This window comes from Neomonachus schauinslandi, chromosome 4, assembly GCF_002201575.2.
Source record: "Neomonachus schauinslandi chromosome 4, ASM220157v2, whole genome shotgun sequence".
Lineage (NCBI taxonomy): Eukaryota > Metazoa > Chordata > Mammalia > Carnivora > Phocidae > Neomonachus > Neomonachus schauinslandi.
The window spans coordinates 144,766,928-144,785,719 of record NC_058406.1 but is presented as its reverse complement, the minus strand read 5'-3'; the positions used below and the strand labels follow the sequence as shown (position 1 = coordinate 144,785,719).

Here is an 18,792-nt window from a genome sequence, read left to right as displayed (position 1 = left end):
TAATGCTTCAAAACTTATCTGCCTGGGGCAGATGGACTTCTTGCTTTTATAGGAAGGTAACCTATTATTAAGAAAAGAACTAGTTGAAATTAAGATTTCTAGTCTCCAGCTTGGACTTTAAGACAGCTGTGATTATAGAAACCACTTTCTGTTGTACACTTCTTCTGTGATTATACTTCTTGATTATTGCGCTTTTTTTTTTTTTTTTTTTAAATTGAAAGCTTTGCAGCAAAGTGTTTGCTTTGGAAGAGAGTCATGGATTCTTCCCATTTGAGAATTGGTTGATCTTTTCTAGAACGGTGAGCCAAAAGTCAATGAACAAACAAGGTAGTAATAGAAATACTATGCATTTACAAAATAAGAACATTGACAGATTAGCTTTTGCACAGTTTTCTTCATGCCCTTAGTGTTTGGATGCTTTTAAAAGAAAAATGTAAGCCTTTTCTGGGTTTGAAAGTAGTAGTGCATTGTTTTGTTTTTTTAAATAGCATTTTTTTCCCCCAAAGAGCATGTAATGGAAAAATCAGTAAGCATTTGTAAGTTGTATTTTTCACTTCCTAGAGTTGTGTTGGATTTACAGGCATTTGCATGTAGTCTGTGTCCAAATTGATTGAACTGAAATGTAATAAAGAGGAAGGTATGTGTGATTGCATCTGGTTATTCTGAATGCAGTTTTCTATAACAGCTAGAGAAAAGGTGAAAGGTGAGTTTTTATGAGAACTAAAATGAGACTCCAGAAATCCATTATTAAATTTAAAATGTTAGAATGGCCGATCTTCACCCATTTAAAGTTGACTTGATTTTGTAATGTGCCCTGCCAAATGGCTTACTTCCTACCCTTGCACCCCTCTCTTACTATTGATCCTGGTCACTTTTTGAAGATTTATGGAGAAATATTACCTTGTTCTCGTCTCAGTGATACCACGAGGTTTTCCACATTATTGGATTACTGGAGGATTGTGGCAGACCCCTTTTTATCTGACATTCATTGCATGACAAGATTTTTCACACATGCCCTTCCCCCACCTAGGTCCAGCTTATTTTCACTCTGCCTTACCTCTCAAATTTTTCTGAATTCTCTTCTTGGCGTGGGAGCATGGGGTGTTGGGGCTGGGGGTGGGGAGTCCACTACCCATACAACTGTTTCTTAGTTAAGTGTTTTGGAGGGGGGGTGCTTGATTAAACAATGCCTCTCATCAAATTTGTCTCTAAGAGACTCTCTTCCTTTTCTTTTTCTCTATTAACTAGCTTTATGCTTCCCTCTCCTCTACCATTTTGTCCCTTACCAAGACCCATGCATCAACTATGTTATAACCCGAAGTTTCACTGCGGCTGGGGCTACAGTGTATGTCAGGAGTTATGCAGTTTATTGGCTACTTCGTTCTGAACTTGCTTTTCATTCTGCAGTGAGAGCTTCTTAACCAAACTTCAGTGCCTTGAAATACAACACAACCAAATACTCCCCCTCCCCCCAATAAAATAACCAACCTTCTTTGCTGCATTATCTGCACTCCATTAAGGATCTGATCAGATGTTCAGATTATCTGATGGGCGCATTTAAAAGTGAAAAGGGGCTCCCATGGGACTACTCAGGTGTATCTCCCTCCTGACCCTGATGGGGTGGAGGATGAACTCTGATCTGACCGGGGAGCATTAGCTCTTGCTTGTTTTCTGATTGATTCTCGGGCTCTGGGTGGGTGAGGAGCTGTGAAGCAGCTCAGGCCGAGATTGATTGCCTCAATTTCAAATTCCCACCTCCAAAGTAGACTCTCAGATGTACACATAGGGAACCCCTTCCCCCAACACAATTTCTGGAGGTGGAGCAGGTGTCTAAGAGTCACTTGTAGCTACCAATCACAAGTGGTCCTTCTTATCACAGTGATGCTGGCAGCACAAGTCTTCTGCTGGGACACTTTCAAGCCCAGGGAAAGATATTTTCTGTTGATGTGGGTTGGGGAGGGGTGGAATTTCAGAGTATTGGGGCCAGAAAAGAGAGGAACAAGAACTAACACTCGTGGTTGGTCTGGAAGACTGCGCAACAGCTGTGAGGGCTCAAATGGGTTTGTTTTGCAAATTGTGGCAATTCGGCTGGAGGTGAGATGGTGAATGTCTCATTGTTATGCTCTGCCAAAAAGGGAGCTCTTGATCCCTTCTGACCTTGACAGCACCTCCAAAATGTTCAGTCTGGCCCTGGAACGGGGAACTGCAGTTGGCTAGTCTGGATTCCTCCCCTTTTCTTGGAGGAGGGGCAGTTTGGGATATGTAAGCAACCCTCGGCCAGCTTTGGGGTCCCTCGTGCCCACTTGCTGCCCCCATCCTGGGGCCTGAGCCCCCACCTCCTCCATCCCTTTCGGTTTCTTCCCTGCAGCCTGTGCCTCTCCCCTCTCCCTCTCTCCCTCTCCCACTTTTCCTCCCTCTCGCGCTCCGTCTCACACGCACCCTCTGTTTATTTTCCTGCCTCCATCTGGGCCCTGCTGATATTGTAATCACCCTGATGCACGTTGGCTTCTCTCCTCTCCCTCCTGCGCTCACACACTCACTCACACACAATGTGCCATCCTGACAAGCCTTTTACTTCTGATAAGCTCCGATGTGTGTTTAATGAATACAAAGCCGCGGTCTGGGTGCCGCCTCGGCTGCGGCCGCCTCTCCTGCGCTCCTTTGCCAGAAGGTAATCTCCGTGAACGGGGAGGGGAGGCGAGCGGGGAGGAAGGAGGGGTGGGGAGGGGTGGTGGGGGGGTGGGGAAGCTGCTTTTCTCTTTCCCTCTCTCCCTTTCCAAATGATTCAGAAGTCGATAAGACCAGGAGAAGTGAAGATGTAACATGTTATCTGTCGCTCCTCTTAGCTGGTGGAGAGAATTTACATTTAAAGATTAGCAGAGGGAGAAAGAGAAATCTGCCTTTTGTTGTGCGGGGTGAGGAGGAGGCATCAGTCCTGGCCTGGACGCTATCTCCCATCACCTCTGCTATCCAGACAGGACTCACGGAGGTGAGATTACCGGAGGGCCTTATCTTTAATTGGGTTTAGTTTTGCCAGTCTGAATAGGTTTAAAGAGACTCGATAAAGGGGGAACAATAGATTATTTATTGACTGAACGCTGCAGCCTTTAGATGAAGAGGGGAGAGAAAAAGCTGCTTAACAACTTGATTAGTTTATTTTAATTTTTATTTTAAGGTGAGCCTGTCTCTCTCCTGGTGCAGGGAAGGGCCATTGAACTTATGCGAAATTGACTGAAATGTCTTCTTTCCTCTTCAGCCCCCACCCCCCGCCCTTCTCAGCACCATCTCCCTTATTTTAACAGGAGTTTCATTTACCCCTTATGTTTCGGATTGATAAACTGAGCAGAAAGGGTAGTGGCTTTTGGAATTGATCATTCGTGTTGGGTTTTCTGTGACTTGTTTTGAATGGGTGTTGAACTGATGCTAACAGTGGTACTTGAATGAGTGAGAAAAGCAAATGAAGACTACTTTTAATATGCAGTTAATCAATTTGATAGTATGGTTTCAACATGGTTTAGAGAAAAAAAACATCATTCTGACGCCGTTGGGTAGAGTTGTGTTTTGGATTTGAAACACGGAATTTTTTCCTTGGAGTGGGTTTAAAAAAAAGAGTAAAAAAAAAAAAAATGTTTTATTGACTCATGAGTGTATTTCAAAAAATTACAGTGTCAACTTTGTAATGTTCTTAAAATGGATAAAAGTGAAAAAAATTATTGTCTGCCTTGTACACATCATTAAGATAGGTGTTTTCATAGGTAAATATGATCCAGTAACTAAAAGCCTAATTAAAATTTGTTTAAAGCCTGGGTGGGGGGCATGTTTCCTTGTTGACAGCGGCAGATCGATTGGGTAAGACAATAGAGTCCCATTATTTCACTTCCATTGACTGAACATATTGACATTTCAGGTTTGCTGTTGCCTCAGTGAGCATGATGAAACACTGAAATTCACAGACCAACTGGTCAGAGTGGCACATATATTACTGTATGTCATTTCTGCCTTCAGGTTACCTTATCACCCTGGCAGAATGGGAATGGACAGCCCAGAATCCTTCAGAAGGGGTAGAGCTCTTTTGGCTAAGAAACTGACAGGTAGCATGTCTTAGGAGCATCTGTAATTTTACCCAGAATTGGATGTTACGGAGAAATATGTGGAGCACTTTTATTGAAAAGTCTGAGAAGCATCCTAGCTATTAATCTTGCACATGTTACATATAAGAATACCCATTTTCAAGATTTATCTTTACCTCCTCCAGAGGTGTCTACAGGGAGTGGTTGGTCACATTTAGGTGTTTACCAGCTTGTGCTTGGGTTAGAACTGTTCTTCCCCAGTTCGGGGTAGTCAAATGTTAAAGCACCTGCTAAAGCTACATCTGATAAAAAGAATGTGTAAGGCCCCTTCCAAAATAGAGCCTGGCTTTGACTTTTTTGTTTCTTGTTTTCTTTTGGTGGGTGGAAAACGAAAATGGGATGTATATATTTTATGCCCATAGACAGTAATATGTAAAAATAAACGTGTATATTCCAAGCAGAGGCAGAGAAAATAGTAAGTATTGTTCTTCTTAGTAGAATCGTCCCTTTTATACATTTTGCATAGTCTTTGCATTATACAAGTAAGTATTAGGCAGAATTGAGTCAAAGAAATTTGAGTCATACAAGAGTGAGTATGGGAAAAAAAAACCAGAAGGGACTTAACATATTTTTTAAAAAGTTTAATGAAAATATAAAACTATTATGAATATGCTTTATACACAGCAATTGTTGCCATCAAGTAGGCAACTGATGCCCTTTGCAGTGTTTAGAACAAAACTAGTCCTTTATACCATTTTCATGAAAATGTTAGGTTTCTATTTGATCAGCAGGTGCTGTTGAGATGAAAGCCATGTGTAAATTTTCAGAAGGCCAAAAGTGTCAATTCAGAAAAGGAAACTGATAAGAGAAAATGCAATCAGTTTTCCTGTTTTCAATTTGTGCAGGATTTGAAGAGCTGTTTTGTTAAACTGCTACATCTGCTCCAATATGAATATTGAACTACTTCCACTAAAAATAACAGCCTATAATTTGGAAGCTACTGCAGTCTTTTGTTAGTGTGAGTGGGTTATTTAAAAACAAAAAAACAAAAAAAAAAATAAAAAAAAGACAATTTTCTATTCTGACAATCTCTTGCTTAATGTGCATTTTCATTTGTTGGCACTTTTATCCTCAGCAGATAAATGGTATTATGCAATTAGGACCTCATCTTGTTTGACTATGGAAGAGGTTTCCATAGGTGACAATCCTGGTAATATAAAAAGGGTTCACACAAAGCAAAATTTATTTTTAAATAATTTGTTTAAATGTACTTATTTAAAACGAGATAGCTATTCCTTGCATTCTCTAATACTACAGTTTTTAACTTACTGCTGACTGTTATAACAAAGTTAACACTATTCTGTTGCATACTGAGCATTCTGTGATTTATTTCACCTTTAATATACCTGCAAATGTAAGTTTAAACTAATCAGGGATATTTTACCTAACAGGGCTTTCAGAATAATTTTTTTCATGCTTAAATAAAATGATTAAATTATGCTTGAGTGCCTGCATACAAAAGCCTTAGCTTCTATGGTACTGCTAATCAAATAAGTTTTATGGACAGGGAAAGCACCACATTAGAGAAAAATTGGATGCATTTTACTAGTGACGTTTCTAGGAAAGACAAGTTCTTTGTAAATCATCTAGTATTAATGAAGAAGAAAACTCTAACACATCTTAAATAATCGTAATAAAAATAATACTTCATCCTTTTAATAAGGAAATGAATGGCATTGCTACCCATGTAAAACTGGGCGTAGAGAATTAAGGTAGAAAGAAGACTGATGAAATTTGGATTGGGTTCAATATTGACTCTATCCACAATTGCTGTTGGGTTGACTTGTGGCTGTAGTAATTTGTCCAGGTTGAGACGTGATCATCGCTTAGGATCAATTGGAGGCTATGTAGCTTTGTGGCTTCACACTTGAATGGCCAGACACACTCTGCACAGCTAAACTCAAGAGTATCTCCAGGATGGATTAAGGGGAAGACAGACATTGGGACACAGGAGGAGGATGGATATTAACACATGCAATGTGTCTTCTGCACCACCAACTGAAAAGAAGTGGTAGTTTAAAGAACAGGAGTGAGTGTGTGTACCTGTGATCCCATGTATGTGACCAGCCAACGAATAATGCTTTTAAACAACATAATTTCCAGTTTGAAGCCAAATTGTGGCATATTGTGCTGGCTTATCTTTCAGAGACACAGCACCAAGTACTCTGCCATTCTCGAGAAATGGTGCCGAATCACAAATCGGTGTAAGGAAAGTTTATTTCACAGAGACAGCCCCATCATTTGGGGATGTGATCTTCTAATGAGTTGTTTTGTGCTGAAGCTGCGTTCAGCGTTGAAGCCTCAGTACTTTATAAGGCGGCAGTGGCTGGGGCGGTGGGTGGCGGGGGGAGCCTCTTACGACTCTTTTCAAAATGTTCCTGCTTTAAAAGGTGATGTCCAGGCTCTGATAGGAGAACCACTGATGCAGTAATGCCCCATGGTTGAGGTTTAAGGCATGAGACCCTCCTGTTTGAAGAAGGTTCAAGCCGTCAATGCCGCTGAGAACCACTAACCTTTTCACGGGACTATAGGAGACCTACTTTTAAACGCCCCCTACTTTGATAGTTCTAATTGAGATTACCTCACAATGCAGTCCATGAGGGAATCAAGCAGGCGTTTGTTTTAGAGATTTCATATTGGTCAGGATCTCTAAAGCAAATCACTGTTTGGGTGACTAGGGCCTTGAGAATATAGATCTTGTTGAATGAGCACACAAATGGAAAAATTTCCCATTTGTCCCACAATCTCAGCACCTCTAAGTGCCTTAGGGAGTGTGATTGACTAGATTCATTAATCTTTTAACAGCTGGGTCATAGACCACTTCTGAGTGTGCTCTGGGCTTTCAAGGGCTGCCACCTAGTTGTTGGTCTTGGGAGAGAGAAGAGGAACTGACACATATTGGAGACCTACTATGAGCCTGGAGTTCACCCTCCCCTACGTTGTCATTGCTGATTTTTAAGTAAATTATAAAGCAGCGTTTCACTTCATTTCCCAGACTGCATGTAGTTGCTCTCCTGGCTTGGCCTTTTGCCTCACTATGGAAAACTGAGATTTCCTTGTGTTCCCAACTCAATTACCTACTTTGTTCCTGAGTTCAAATAATTAGAGGCTTGTTTTCTGAATACCTGGCTTAATATTCTCCTTAGCAGCCATGATCTGTGCATCCATTGTTTTCTTCTTGCTCTCACCCCAGCCTAGGAATCACAGCTGACAGCCATCCTTGGACACACCCAAGAGTATGAAGAGTATGCCAGTCTGTATCCCTCAATACCTCCTAATCCAGGCTTTTCCATTACTAAATGCTGTTCCCTCATCAGAATACCACCTTCCTGCCCTACACTGAAGCCATGAGGAATCAGGCTATTCCCTTTATTGATCTCATTTGGCACTCTGGAATTGTCTTCTGTCCAGTGTCCCTCAACTCAGTTGGTCATGCTGTTATTTTGATCTCTGCATCTCCCAATTCAGCCAAGTCCAACTTCCTGGTCATTTCTTGGGAGGAGAGGGATTCTGCACCATTTGGAGCTTGGAGGTGTAGTTATGTAATGTAAAAAGAAAGACACGGTGTGTGTGCATTCCCCAGAGTAATGGGAAACTGGGGTTCCCTTTCCTTTTCAGCCACTGTTTTGCTACATGGCCCGGGATGCATGCCACCCTTCTGGTGAATTCTTCACAAGTCAAATGAAGGGCAGATTCAGTGATCCTTAGGTTTCTCAACTCTCATATGTATGAGTCTCTGTGTGATGCTGGGAGTAGGCTTTCAAGAACTTCCCATGGTTAGGTGAATGAAAAAAAAAAAATCCTTAATTTTTAATTCTGAGCTTGTGGGGGCGGGGGCGCTCCTAGTCTCCATATGACTGGAAAATAGAACCAGTATAGGACATCATTATCTCCTTACTCTTCTCCATTATAAAGAAGTGGCATTGAGAACAGGGAGCCATTTTTTCCACAGCCATCCTGGATGTTTGATGACTGTCTGAAATTTTAGTTATTACTATACCTTTTTAAAAGGTGAATAAAGAAGGCATGAGTATGTTTATGCGGAGAGAAGGAACTAAAAATTTCAGGTTTTGCTCAAGGAAAATAGCCTTTATGCTTTCATCTCATGGTTGCTGGATAACGTGAACTTGGTGCTTGGGGGCAGGGGTGAGGGACTGGAAGCTAAAGCATGGTGGCGATTGGTTGTGCTTCCTAGGCATTCACCCTACCCCATTCTCTCAAGGTTTGGACCTAAGTCATTTGAAAATTTAGAAAATGGCCTCTTTAAGCCATTTTTTGGAGAGAACTTGGTAAGTAACAGCTTATTTAAATGAACAAGGGTACGTTATCAATTGGTGAGGAATCAGTTCTTAAGTAAGAAAGACTGAAATTGTCCTATTGCACTGTCTGAACAAGTAGTCTGCTATTGATTTTAAAAGCCCAATTATTACCAGTAACACTTTGATTTCATACTTTAGTTTGTACACAGTTTAGACATTATTTGGAAGTTTAATCCTAATTTGTGAAATTGTTAATAATGACATGGAGCTGGACTTCTTTAGAACTTAGAGGCTATGACATTCTTATACTTCTGATTTGACCAAGGAGAGCACCTTGTCATCATCCAGGATGGTAGTAGAAACTTCTGCTGTTTACTAGGACTATGTGCAATTGGCAGGACTTGGAAGTAGTGTTATTTTCATCCGTCATTACAAATGGAAGCCACAGGAATTACTGTTGCTTCGATTTGTGCGTTGGCATTCAAGGTTCGTGAGAGGCCAAATTGAAGTGGTTCTTGTTTGTTTTTTGCCACCAAGGAGAATGTCTTCAAAGTATGTATGCAGTGAGCTCTTAGTTGGTACCTAACTTGACTGGATTGAATATTGCATCAGAGAAATTAGAGAGAAGATCCCCTGAGATGGAATGGCGGTTTGTCTAAAGTTCAAGAGCTAGGTAGGCACTAATAACATGAGAGGAAGCCAAGCCAGAGCAGGGATGAGCTAGAGGCAGTGGGCAGAGCCCTCGGGGAGAAAACTAGCTGTCTGATGCTATTATAAAGAGTGTTTGGGAAGTCCCTTTCACTAGACTTTTGGGGAGCGCCCCTGGTGATACTCAAGGAGGAAATCCAAGAGATATTAGGAAAGTAGATAGGGAATGGTACCTGCAGATGCTGGTGTGGAGTTGGGGGGGCAGGGAACCAGCACAGCAGCACTGCAGAGAGCATTTCAAATGCACATCCCGTGGCAAAGAGAATATCAGTAGTTGGAAAGTCATCCCCCAGTGGATGTCGCAAGCATGGTGCAAGTTGTGCTCTAAAGACAACGTCTTAGAAAGTGGGTTGGCCTCCATGGTTAAAACTAGATGCACTGTCCTCCTTTCCCTAACCTCAGGATCTAGGAAGATGTGAGCTGTAAGACAGGTCATGAAAGACTGCTAGTTTATTTTCTGAATCTATGCATATGTTATGTACACAGTGATGAGCAAACACAGCTGGGAAGAACAGCAGATGATATTGGGACTGGAACTGTGGTGTTCATCAGACTGACATAGTAATCCTTCTTTCCCGTGAAAGTGTTCTTTTTAAGTGACTGTTAGGATTCTGTAACTTTTATCATGTGTCAGACAAGTATTCTTTCACACCTAACCCCTTTGCCTACCTGTCACACATTTTCATTCTCCTCTCGAGCTAGATTTATTTAGAGATGAGCTCCACATTTGACCTCTGATGGGAAACTAACGTGGACAATGAATTCACATCCTTTTGTTTAAATAAGGGTAGGTAGGTCTGTTCAGGTCTAAACGGAAAGTAAATGTGACCAGTCTCCACTGAGTTGTCCAAGGCCAGCTTTGGGTTGGCTAGAGGGAGCGGGTATAAAATATCATAGAAAAATGTAAATGAAGAGCAGTAAAATGAGCAATCCATTAAACCCAATTTTCCTATTTTTAAAGAAAAGCGTATGCTCTTTGGGTAGTCCTAGTAATGACCCTTTTTCGAGTATCTGAAAGAAAAATTTTTACTCTTGGCTGTCCATCAGAAGTAAATTAATAAATATTTAATGAATGCCTACTATGTGTAAAGCAGTGTGTTAAGACGGAGACATGGACTAGGTAGTAGGTTTGCATACACACATACTGTATACGTATAGTGGGTATACATCTAATTCAGTGTGTACTTAATTCCCACTGAATGGTAAACTCACTCAGGACAAATAAAATTGCTAATAAGCTGGTGAGGTGAGGCTTAATGGCTTAACCAATTAGATGGTATAGTAAATGAGATTTTTAGAGGGGGGAGTGAGTTGGAATTTCAGCTTGTCTTAAGACAGGATTTATCAAAGTAAAGTTATTGTAATGGGCTTGGTGGGCAGTTATAAAGTAGAAATGTGGAGTGCAGAAAGCCAGATGTGGAAGAGGCTTTTGGAGGACTATTGCGGTAGGGTGATTGGGGTTGGAGAGAGAGTAAATTGAAGAATGTGGCTGTATCAAAAAGGACCCATGGGTGATTATTGGCAAATAAGCAGAAAGATCCTCAGTGTCTTGGATATGAAGCATTTTGATTTAAGCTTTATCTTCTGAGGCAGCCAGAGGTTTTTAAAACTCTGTCCTATGGGACCCCTCAGGGTGGGACTGGGCATGAAGGGTGCCTGGCCTGGGTTCACACCCGTTCATTGGTCTTAGCACTGGGAAACCAGAATAGTTCTGCTTTTATGACGAATTGCTTTATATATTAGATTTTCTAGTTGGGCTTCTTTTGGAGAAAGGATACCATGGTGAAATAGATCTCAGTAAAACCAAGGTAAAAACGAAAAAAGTTGTGCTAGACAAGGGGAAACCGTGGACCCAATTACAGTCATGTTTCTCAAGAGTTGGTTTGATTGTGATCAGTCACATGGGTCGGAATGGGGGGATGACTGGCGGCCAAGGCCAAGCAGGAAGCTTGTGGCAGCAGCTTAGGTTTTAGATACCGCAGCAGGATGACCAGGATTGGGTTTGTGGGAGGGAAAGGGAGAGGCAGATGTAAAAGGCATTGCAAAGGAATAATAATTAGAACTTGGATATACGGGTGAGTTTAGGGAAGCAGAGTTGACAACTTGGAGCGTGTGTCCAATGCACTTGGCTTGCCAGATTTTTTTAATTTATTTTTTAAAAGATTTATTTATTTATTTGAGAGAGAGAGCAGGTGAGCTCACATGGGGGGGGGGGGAGTAGAGAGAGAATCTCAAGCAGACTCCCCAGTGAGCGCGGAGCCCGATGTCAGGCTCCATCCCACTACCCTGAGACTCAAGAAGAAATCAAGAGTTGGATGCTTAACCAACTGCGCCACCCAGGTGCCCCTAGCTTGCTAGAATTTAGAATCACTTTGGATGTTTAAGGAGCAGCTTCCCTACTCCTCATAGACCCGGAGTCCCATGTGACTCAGAAGCACAGCCTCCAGAAAGAAGCCTCAGAGCCCATTTGTATATCCCTGCCCCAGGGATTCCTGTGGTTTAGCTACCTTTGGAAAATGTTGATAGGGCTGTCAAAGTGGTAGGTGTTCCTTAAAGAGTAGTTGTTGCATGGAGGACTTTTATTGATCTCTCGGGGACGTGGCTCCCTTATATGATTTAGCTTCCTGCATGAATTTTAACCTGTTCTGAGATTCCTCCCTTTTCTGTAGGTACCTCTGGGCCACGGTGGGGGAATAGAAAGTGGTCAGGTGGGCTGGGTCTGACCCTTAACTTTCTACCAGAGCAGCCTAACTATTTTGCATTTTTCAGACACTGAACTTTTATTTACGGGATAATTTATGAAACTTCTTTCAATCCTAACATCATATAGAGGAGAGAAGGCAGGGAACAGAGAGTGAGGAGTCAGGAGGAGCTAATGAAAGAGCTGAGGTGTCCTTATAAACCAGTGTGTCCCAGACTTTGTGGGGAGGGGGTGTGAGAGTTATTTCAAGGGGCCTTTGAACCCACAGTCATTCATGAGGTACCCCAAATGTTGTCTGTAGACCAAATACTTTCATTGCAATGACATTTTTCAAATATACTTTGAAAGAACAAAAATGGAAATAAAAGCACAAAAATGTTGAGTTATTAGAAACTTGTTTTGATTTATTTTACAATCAGCCCATAGTAAACAAAATACTATCTATATAAGGGACCATGATTTTTAAAAAATAGAGGCCTCCTATTAGAAAAGTAAAGGAATCCCTTTTATATGTTAAAGGACAATATTAAATCTTTACAAGTAAGTTGCTTGCTAATCATCTCCCCTATTTAAGGGATTTTAGTTATTGAAAAAACAACAACAAAAATCTACCAGTTTTGGGACTTTTAGGTCTCCTTCATCTAGATAATATTATTTCAGGGTATTTCACCTTGTTTTGTCCAGTATCATTTAATTTGAGAACACCCTGATGGTTCTTTTTCACTTGATTGATTGATTTGATTGGGGAGGGGCAGAAGGACAGGGTGAGAATCTTTTTTTTTTTTTAAGATTTAATTTATTTATTTAGAGAGAGGGAGAGTGCATGCGCATGCACGAATTGGGGTGGGTAGAGGGAGAGAGGAAGAGGGAGGAGCAGACTCCCTGACCAGCAGGGAGCCCGATGCCTGCTTGATCTCAGGACTCTGAGGTCATGACCTGAGCCGCAATCAGGAGTCAGAGGCTTAACCGTGAGCCACCCAGGTGTCCCCTCCCCCCTTTTTTTTCTTTTTTACTTTTTGAAATTTAACCAAATTTGGAGTTTGTGGTTTTGTTATAAAATCTGTCAGAATGGAACGTTTTAAGACTGTTTTTCTCTGTTGTCAGTTGTGCTTGATAAGAATTAATCATAGGCAGTCAAAAAAGGACCGCAGCATAAAAATCATTTTATAGTGTTTAAAAGAAAGAGACCAATTTATATGTGTTGATATGGAATCATTCCTGAGATATATGGTGAAATGGGAGAGGCAGGGAGCAGAACAATTTGTACAGTATGCTACATTTGTCCAGAAAAATATGCATACATTTCTACTTGTGAAGATATGTACAAGCATCTGACCGTAGCAGTTACTTTGGGGAAGAAAGTGGAGGCCGGGTCTTGGTGGTTGGAAGGAGACTTGTTGTATGTCCCCTTGGTCCTCTGAGCCTTTTGTAAATCTTGTACCTGTTTCACTCACTGTAAAGTTAGAGACTCCTGTGTCAGGCTGGGACTGACTGGTTCTGGGACTCTGCCCTTTGGGGACAAAGTGATGCTTCTCTTTTCCCTGCCGAAGACAGTGTGGAGTGTAGAGGGGAAGGGGCCTAACTCCCAAGTACCGTACTACTTGTTGAATCTGCTTCTACTCCCCCTGTTCATCTGGAAATAATTCTCATCTGGATAATCATGGCATGACCTCATAAGGCAGTCATGAGAATTCCATGAGGTGATATGTATGGAGTAAAACCATTAATAAAGTCTTGCTTATTCTTAGACTCAGACTTGACCACTCTGGAACTGCCTACCATTCTTCTAGAAACCCCCTGTAGGACCTTCGCTTCTCTCTGGATGTTCCTGCTCTGTCACCTTCATTCAGCAAATACTTAATGGAGAGTCTGGCCCTGTTTGATGTTCCCTTTCATTGTGTTCTCTTATCATAGAATGTACAATTTATTGCTGCTATAGTTTGCCTTGTAAGTTTCAACAACCACAAAAAACAGAAACAAAACAAAATGAACCCCAGGTGCACCATCAGCTCCAGGCAAACTGTGAAGGGGTCAGATCACTTGCATATTCATATATGCACATCTCTACCTGTTTTATTTTACTTCTTTACCCTGAAGTTCACAAATGTGCTTTTTGTAAAGGATGAGCTCCCTTGAAATTGTAAGGAAAATATTGTGTATAGACATATTTATGAGCTGGAACTGTCCCTTTGATCAGGGGCCCAATAGGGCTAAAAACCATGTCAGTGGCTCCCAGCTTCTCCTCTCCCAGATGCCCCCAGGTTATCTGTTAGTTGCCAGGGGCTGTCTTCTGTCCTTTGGTGGCCCAGGTCTGTTTTCTGGTCTGATCCCTGTCATTGTATGAGATCCCAACCTCTCTGCTGCTTGATGAACTAGACTTCGAACCAGGGGGAAGGTACTGGGTAGTATGACAGATCCATTGCCCCCCACGATTCTGGGACTCCGAATGTGGAAGTGAGTGAAAAGTGTCATTTTCTCCTTCCAGCTCACATTTCCATTTGAGGAGATCATGTCAGAAGAGCAGACTTCAGTTTCTCAGTGCAGGTGGTAGAGCAGTTTTGGACAGATATGCATGGGGAGGAGGCATATTGGAGGTCTTCTCGGAGTGAGGTTCACATATTGTCTCAATTAAACTTCACCTGGGGGCGCCTGGGTGGCTCAGATGGTTAAGCATCTGCCTTCGGCTCAGGTCATGATCCCAGGGTCCTGGATCGAGTCCCGCATCGGGCTCCCTGCTAGGTGGGGAGCCTGCTTCTCCCTCTGCCTCTGCCTCTCTCTCTCTCTGACTCTCATGAATAAATAAATAAAACATTTAAAAATAAATAAATAAACTTCACCTGGAAGGGAACTCTTTTTGTAAATCACTTGGAGAGGCTTCATCGCTTGCCAGAGGTCACTCTGTGTGAGTGCTGGGGCAAGGTCCCGACCTAGGTTCTCTGACTCCCAGGCTTCTCTGTTCTAGAACTCAGTACTGCTCTCCTGAAGTCTTCAAATCCTACCACCTAGGAATTTCCCCCATGAACAGGGCCAACCACACAGACTGCAGGTGGGAATTATACTAAAGTTAAAATGGAGAATTATCAAGACTTGTTACTACACTTAGAAAAGTTACTGTTTAGAGTATAAAAAATACCACAGTTTTTTTTTTTTTTAAAGATTATTTATTTATTTGGGAGAATGAGAGAGAGAGAGAGAGAGAGAGCACATGAGAGGGGGGAGGGCCAGAGGGAGAAGCAGACTCCCTGCTGAGCAGGAAGCCTGATGCGGGACTCGATCCCGGGACTCCAGGATCATGACCTGAGCCGAAGGCAGTCGCTTAACCAACTGAGCCACCCAGGCGCCCCCAAAAATACCACAGTTATTTTAAGTTTCTGAGGCAGGGTGGGGGGCGTGGTAGGCAGAAAAGAGGGGGAAGAAGGAGAGAGAGAGAGAGAGATGTTAGCAGATAAGGAGCGGCAGCAACCAGACCATGTCTGCCGCAGGACAATTGTAGACCTCCTTTCTGCGATGTGTGACCATCTACCACGAACACAGACACTTTTCTAAGTTCCATTTTTCTTTCACGTGAAAGTTGCCAGCATGGAGTAGATGCCTTTATTTGGAGAAATCAGTCTTTGGAAATAATTGATTCTCTCTTCTCTTATCCCCCAGAGATGATCTTCCACAGATGAAATTAGAGGAGTTAAAAAAAAAATTAAATCACAAAACATTAGTTTGTGGTATTTTTTCCTTTTTACTGCAAAATGTTTTAGGACCTGTGGTTTAGTTCCACATATTTTGTAACTGTTGACTGATCATAAATATTTTTATCACTATTCATACAGTAGTGACTTTCAAAAAGGAAAAATTATTGTACTAGGTCATTTTTGAGTAGTGATCTAATGCTTTTATTTTAATGCTTTAAACCATGATATTAAAATAGGCATTACCAGCTTTCTACTATCAAATGATAGGTTCTGAGCCCATGGGATAAAACAGTGCTTGCACTAGGGACCCTAAGATAGGCACTTTATAAGTATTCTCTCTTATCTTCGTATCATCCTGGTAAGTTAGGTATTATATTCTACTTTAGAGATTTACATCTGGAGCTTAGAGAGGTTGAGTGACTTGTCCAAGGTTAAATAGCTGATAAGTAAGTATAAAAGCTGAGATTCCAGCCCGCCAGAGCATGCATGCAGTGGGCTCCTAAGTGGTTAGTATGTGTAGGCCACAGTCATTTTAGGATATTTTGTTTTATTGGAAATTAAATTATATCCGTAACAGAGGAGGTATTTAAGAGCTTCCTACTATTTAAAATTCCCTGGTTGGTTAACTCATGGGTCATCTTGCATTGCTGATTTGACCCTAAAAACAAATCATAGATTGGTCACCTGCCTTCTGATTAATTTATTCCATAAAGTAGTATTTTAAAGATTCTAAAATAATGCTTTATCACCGTTAGAGAAAAGGGCTTGAAGAAGGACTAGATAGTATTTGATTATCATTTATTCAGTATCGGCTGAGTGCATACCTTCTGTGAGCCAGGCACTGTGCTAGGCGCTGGGTATGAAGACCGTTGAATAAACATGGTCCCCTTCCCTCATGGCCCTTGCAGTAGAATGAGTAAAGTGCATCAGGGTAGGTCTGAAGGCATAACGAGAGACACTAATGTGAGATCATTTTCTTACAACAGGAAACTCAGTAGCTAAACACAGTTAGGAGATGAGCCTATGTGTAAAAACCACCGCAGTGCATTTACTCCTGTAGGTTGTGTGGACTTAGGCTGCAGTTCTTAATCATGGTGTCCCTCACAACCCAGGATGCCCTGGGTGATTCCCATAAAGGCCTAGGTATGTACAGTACTGGTGGGAAGGGGCTTGGGTGAACAATGTCTGGCAGGGAAAGGCTGCCCAGCCTGATTCGGATCATAAATGCCATCAATTTAAAGAAGAGAAAGTGATCATGGACCCAGGAGTGGTCAGGGAACAGTCTATGAAGGCCACAGTGATTGAGTCGGGCTTTATAGCATTTCAGTAGGTGGATTTCATTTGTTTTATTCTTTTTCTTTGGGCTACTACTATGTGCCAGATACAGTTTTAAGTATGGGGGATAGAGTCATGAGCAAAACAGACAAGACCACCGCTCTCTTAGAGCTCACAGTTTAGGGATGGGGGAGGGAGACAGACAATAAAGATGTTAATAAGGTTATTCCACATGGTGTTAAATACAATGATGACAGTTGAACATCAGTGTTAGAGAGAATGTTGAGGATGCTGGTGGTGTTGGTGAGACTTTGTTTTGGGTGGCTGGAAAATCATCTCTGAGAAGGTTATACTTGAACGAAACCTGAGTCTGAGAAGGAGCTGGGCATGCAACAGTCTCAGGAAGAGGCCTGAGGTTGATGGACAAAGCCATAAAGATGAGATGATGCATTCTATGGGGGGGGGGGGTGTTATCCAGCAAAGAGCTCCATCCTGGAAGGGCATGGTTGGAACAGAGGCTGAAAATGTAGGTTAGTGCCAAATTATGGAGGGTCTTGAATACCTGAATGGCACAAGACTGAGGACTGTGTGTTTCTGTGGGTGTATCAGGGGATGAGTAGTTAGGAGAGAGGAGGAGAATCTGGATGAGTTTGTCATGGAAGCTTAAGGAAGCTTGTGTAACTGGGTTAGTGAAGTTGAGTTCATGTGACCTATGATAAGGGACACCTAAATAACATAACATCCCAATCACTTCCTATTGGAAATTGAGTGTCGTCCTAAAGTGTGGCATACATGGTGCTTGGTTCACTACTTCGGATCAGGGGGATGCAGGAGGATTGTCCTACAGATGAGATCATGGAGGCTTTGACAAAGGTAAGCTCCAATCTAGTGTCAGGGACTGTACTTATTAAGATAATATTTTCTAAGTCAGATAGATCTAACAGGTTCCTTTTGTGATGGTTCCCCTCGGTATACAAAACTAATTGTATTTTTATTAATGTAATGGAGCAGTCTTTATTGCTATAAAATGTTTTTATGAAAGGAAAGAGAAAAGTTAAGGTCTGATTCGATCCAGGTTGATAAAGAAGTGTGTTTAAAAAGGTTCATTTGTGGGCGCCTGGGTGGCTCAGTTGGTTAAGCGACTGCCTTCGGCTCAGGTCATGATCCTGGAGTCCCGGGATCAAGCCCCGCATCGGGCTCCCTGCTCAGCGGGGAGGAGTCTGCTTCTCCCTCTGACCCTCTTCCCTCTCATGCTCTCTCTCATTCTCTCTCTCAAATAAATAAATAAATAAAATCTTTAAAAAAAAAAAAGGTTCATTTGTGGAATAACTATATGCATATTATTGACCAAAGGAAAAATTACCCCAAATGTTGACCTGATTCTCTAGAGAAATGTGTTTAGGCAGCAGAGGGATTCCTGGCGGGGACTGAGAAACTCCGTCATGGGGGACTGCACTTGGTCTCTTTTGAGGTTGATTCTGATGTGTGTAGTCTTTACATCCTATTAAATTTTTGAAAGATAAACTGATACAGGAATGATTTGCCAAGGCTAGCAATTCTTCCTTTTAAAACCTTGGCTCTGTGTACACATTGAAGGGATGGGGGAGTAAGATAAAAGCATTATAAATATGAGGTTAACTGAATTCAAATAGAAGGTTCTCTCAAGTTATTGCATTCCTTAGAAAATAAATACATTGCGCATATGGTTAAGATTGATCAAAAAAGTATTCTGTATGCCAGTGATTACATTCCCATCTGTGATTAAGGTTTTCTGCCTGCATCTGGTTTTCACATTATATTTCTGTAACAAGAATCCTTTATATAGCAGAGTTCACTTTCTGTATTTTCTATTAGCGGCAGCTTGAACTACTGCACGGATCGCAGATTTACACATGTGGTTTTCATTACTTCATACCATTGAGAAAAAGTAATATTTGTTTGGGAATGTATGTTTTCCACAATTTCCATGGTAATACAACATGTTGAGCCTTTTTAATAACACTCTTGTAGAACTACAAATTGTTTGAGGCATT

At 41.7% G+C, this 18,792-nt stretch overlaps 1 protein-coding gene across 1 annotated transcript in view; it reads left to right on the top strand.

Moving 5' to 3' along the window:
* The first annotated feature begins 2,549 nt into the window (after positions 1 to 2,549).
* The window catches only part of RUNX1T1 (RUNX1 partner transcriptional co-repressor 1), a 128,014-nt gene continuing 111,771 nt past the window's right edge, over positions 2,550 to 18,792 (top strand). Inside the window, 4 exon segments of the mRNA XM_021688233.1 lie at positions 2,550 to 2,645; positions 2,647 to 2,671; positions 2,847 to 2,930; positions 2,933 to 2,989. Coding sequence (XP_021543908.1) covers positions 2,550 to 2,645; positions 2,647 to 2,671; positions 2,847 to 2,930; positions 2,933 to 2,989 — 262 coding nt within the window.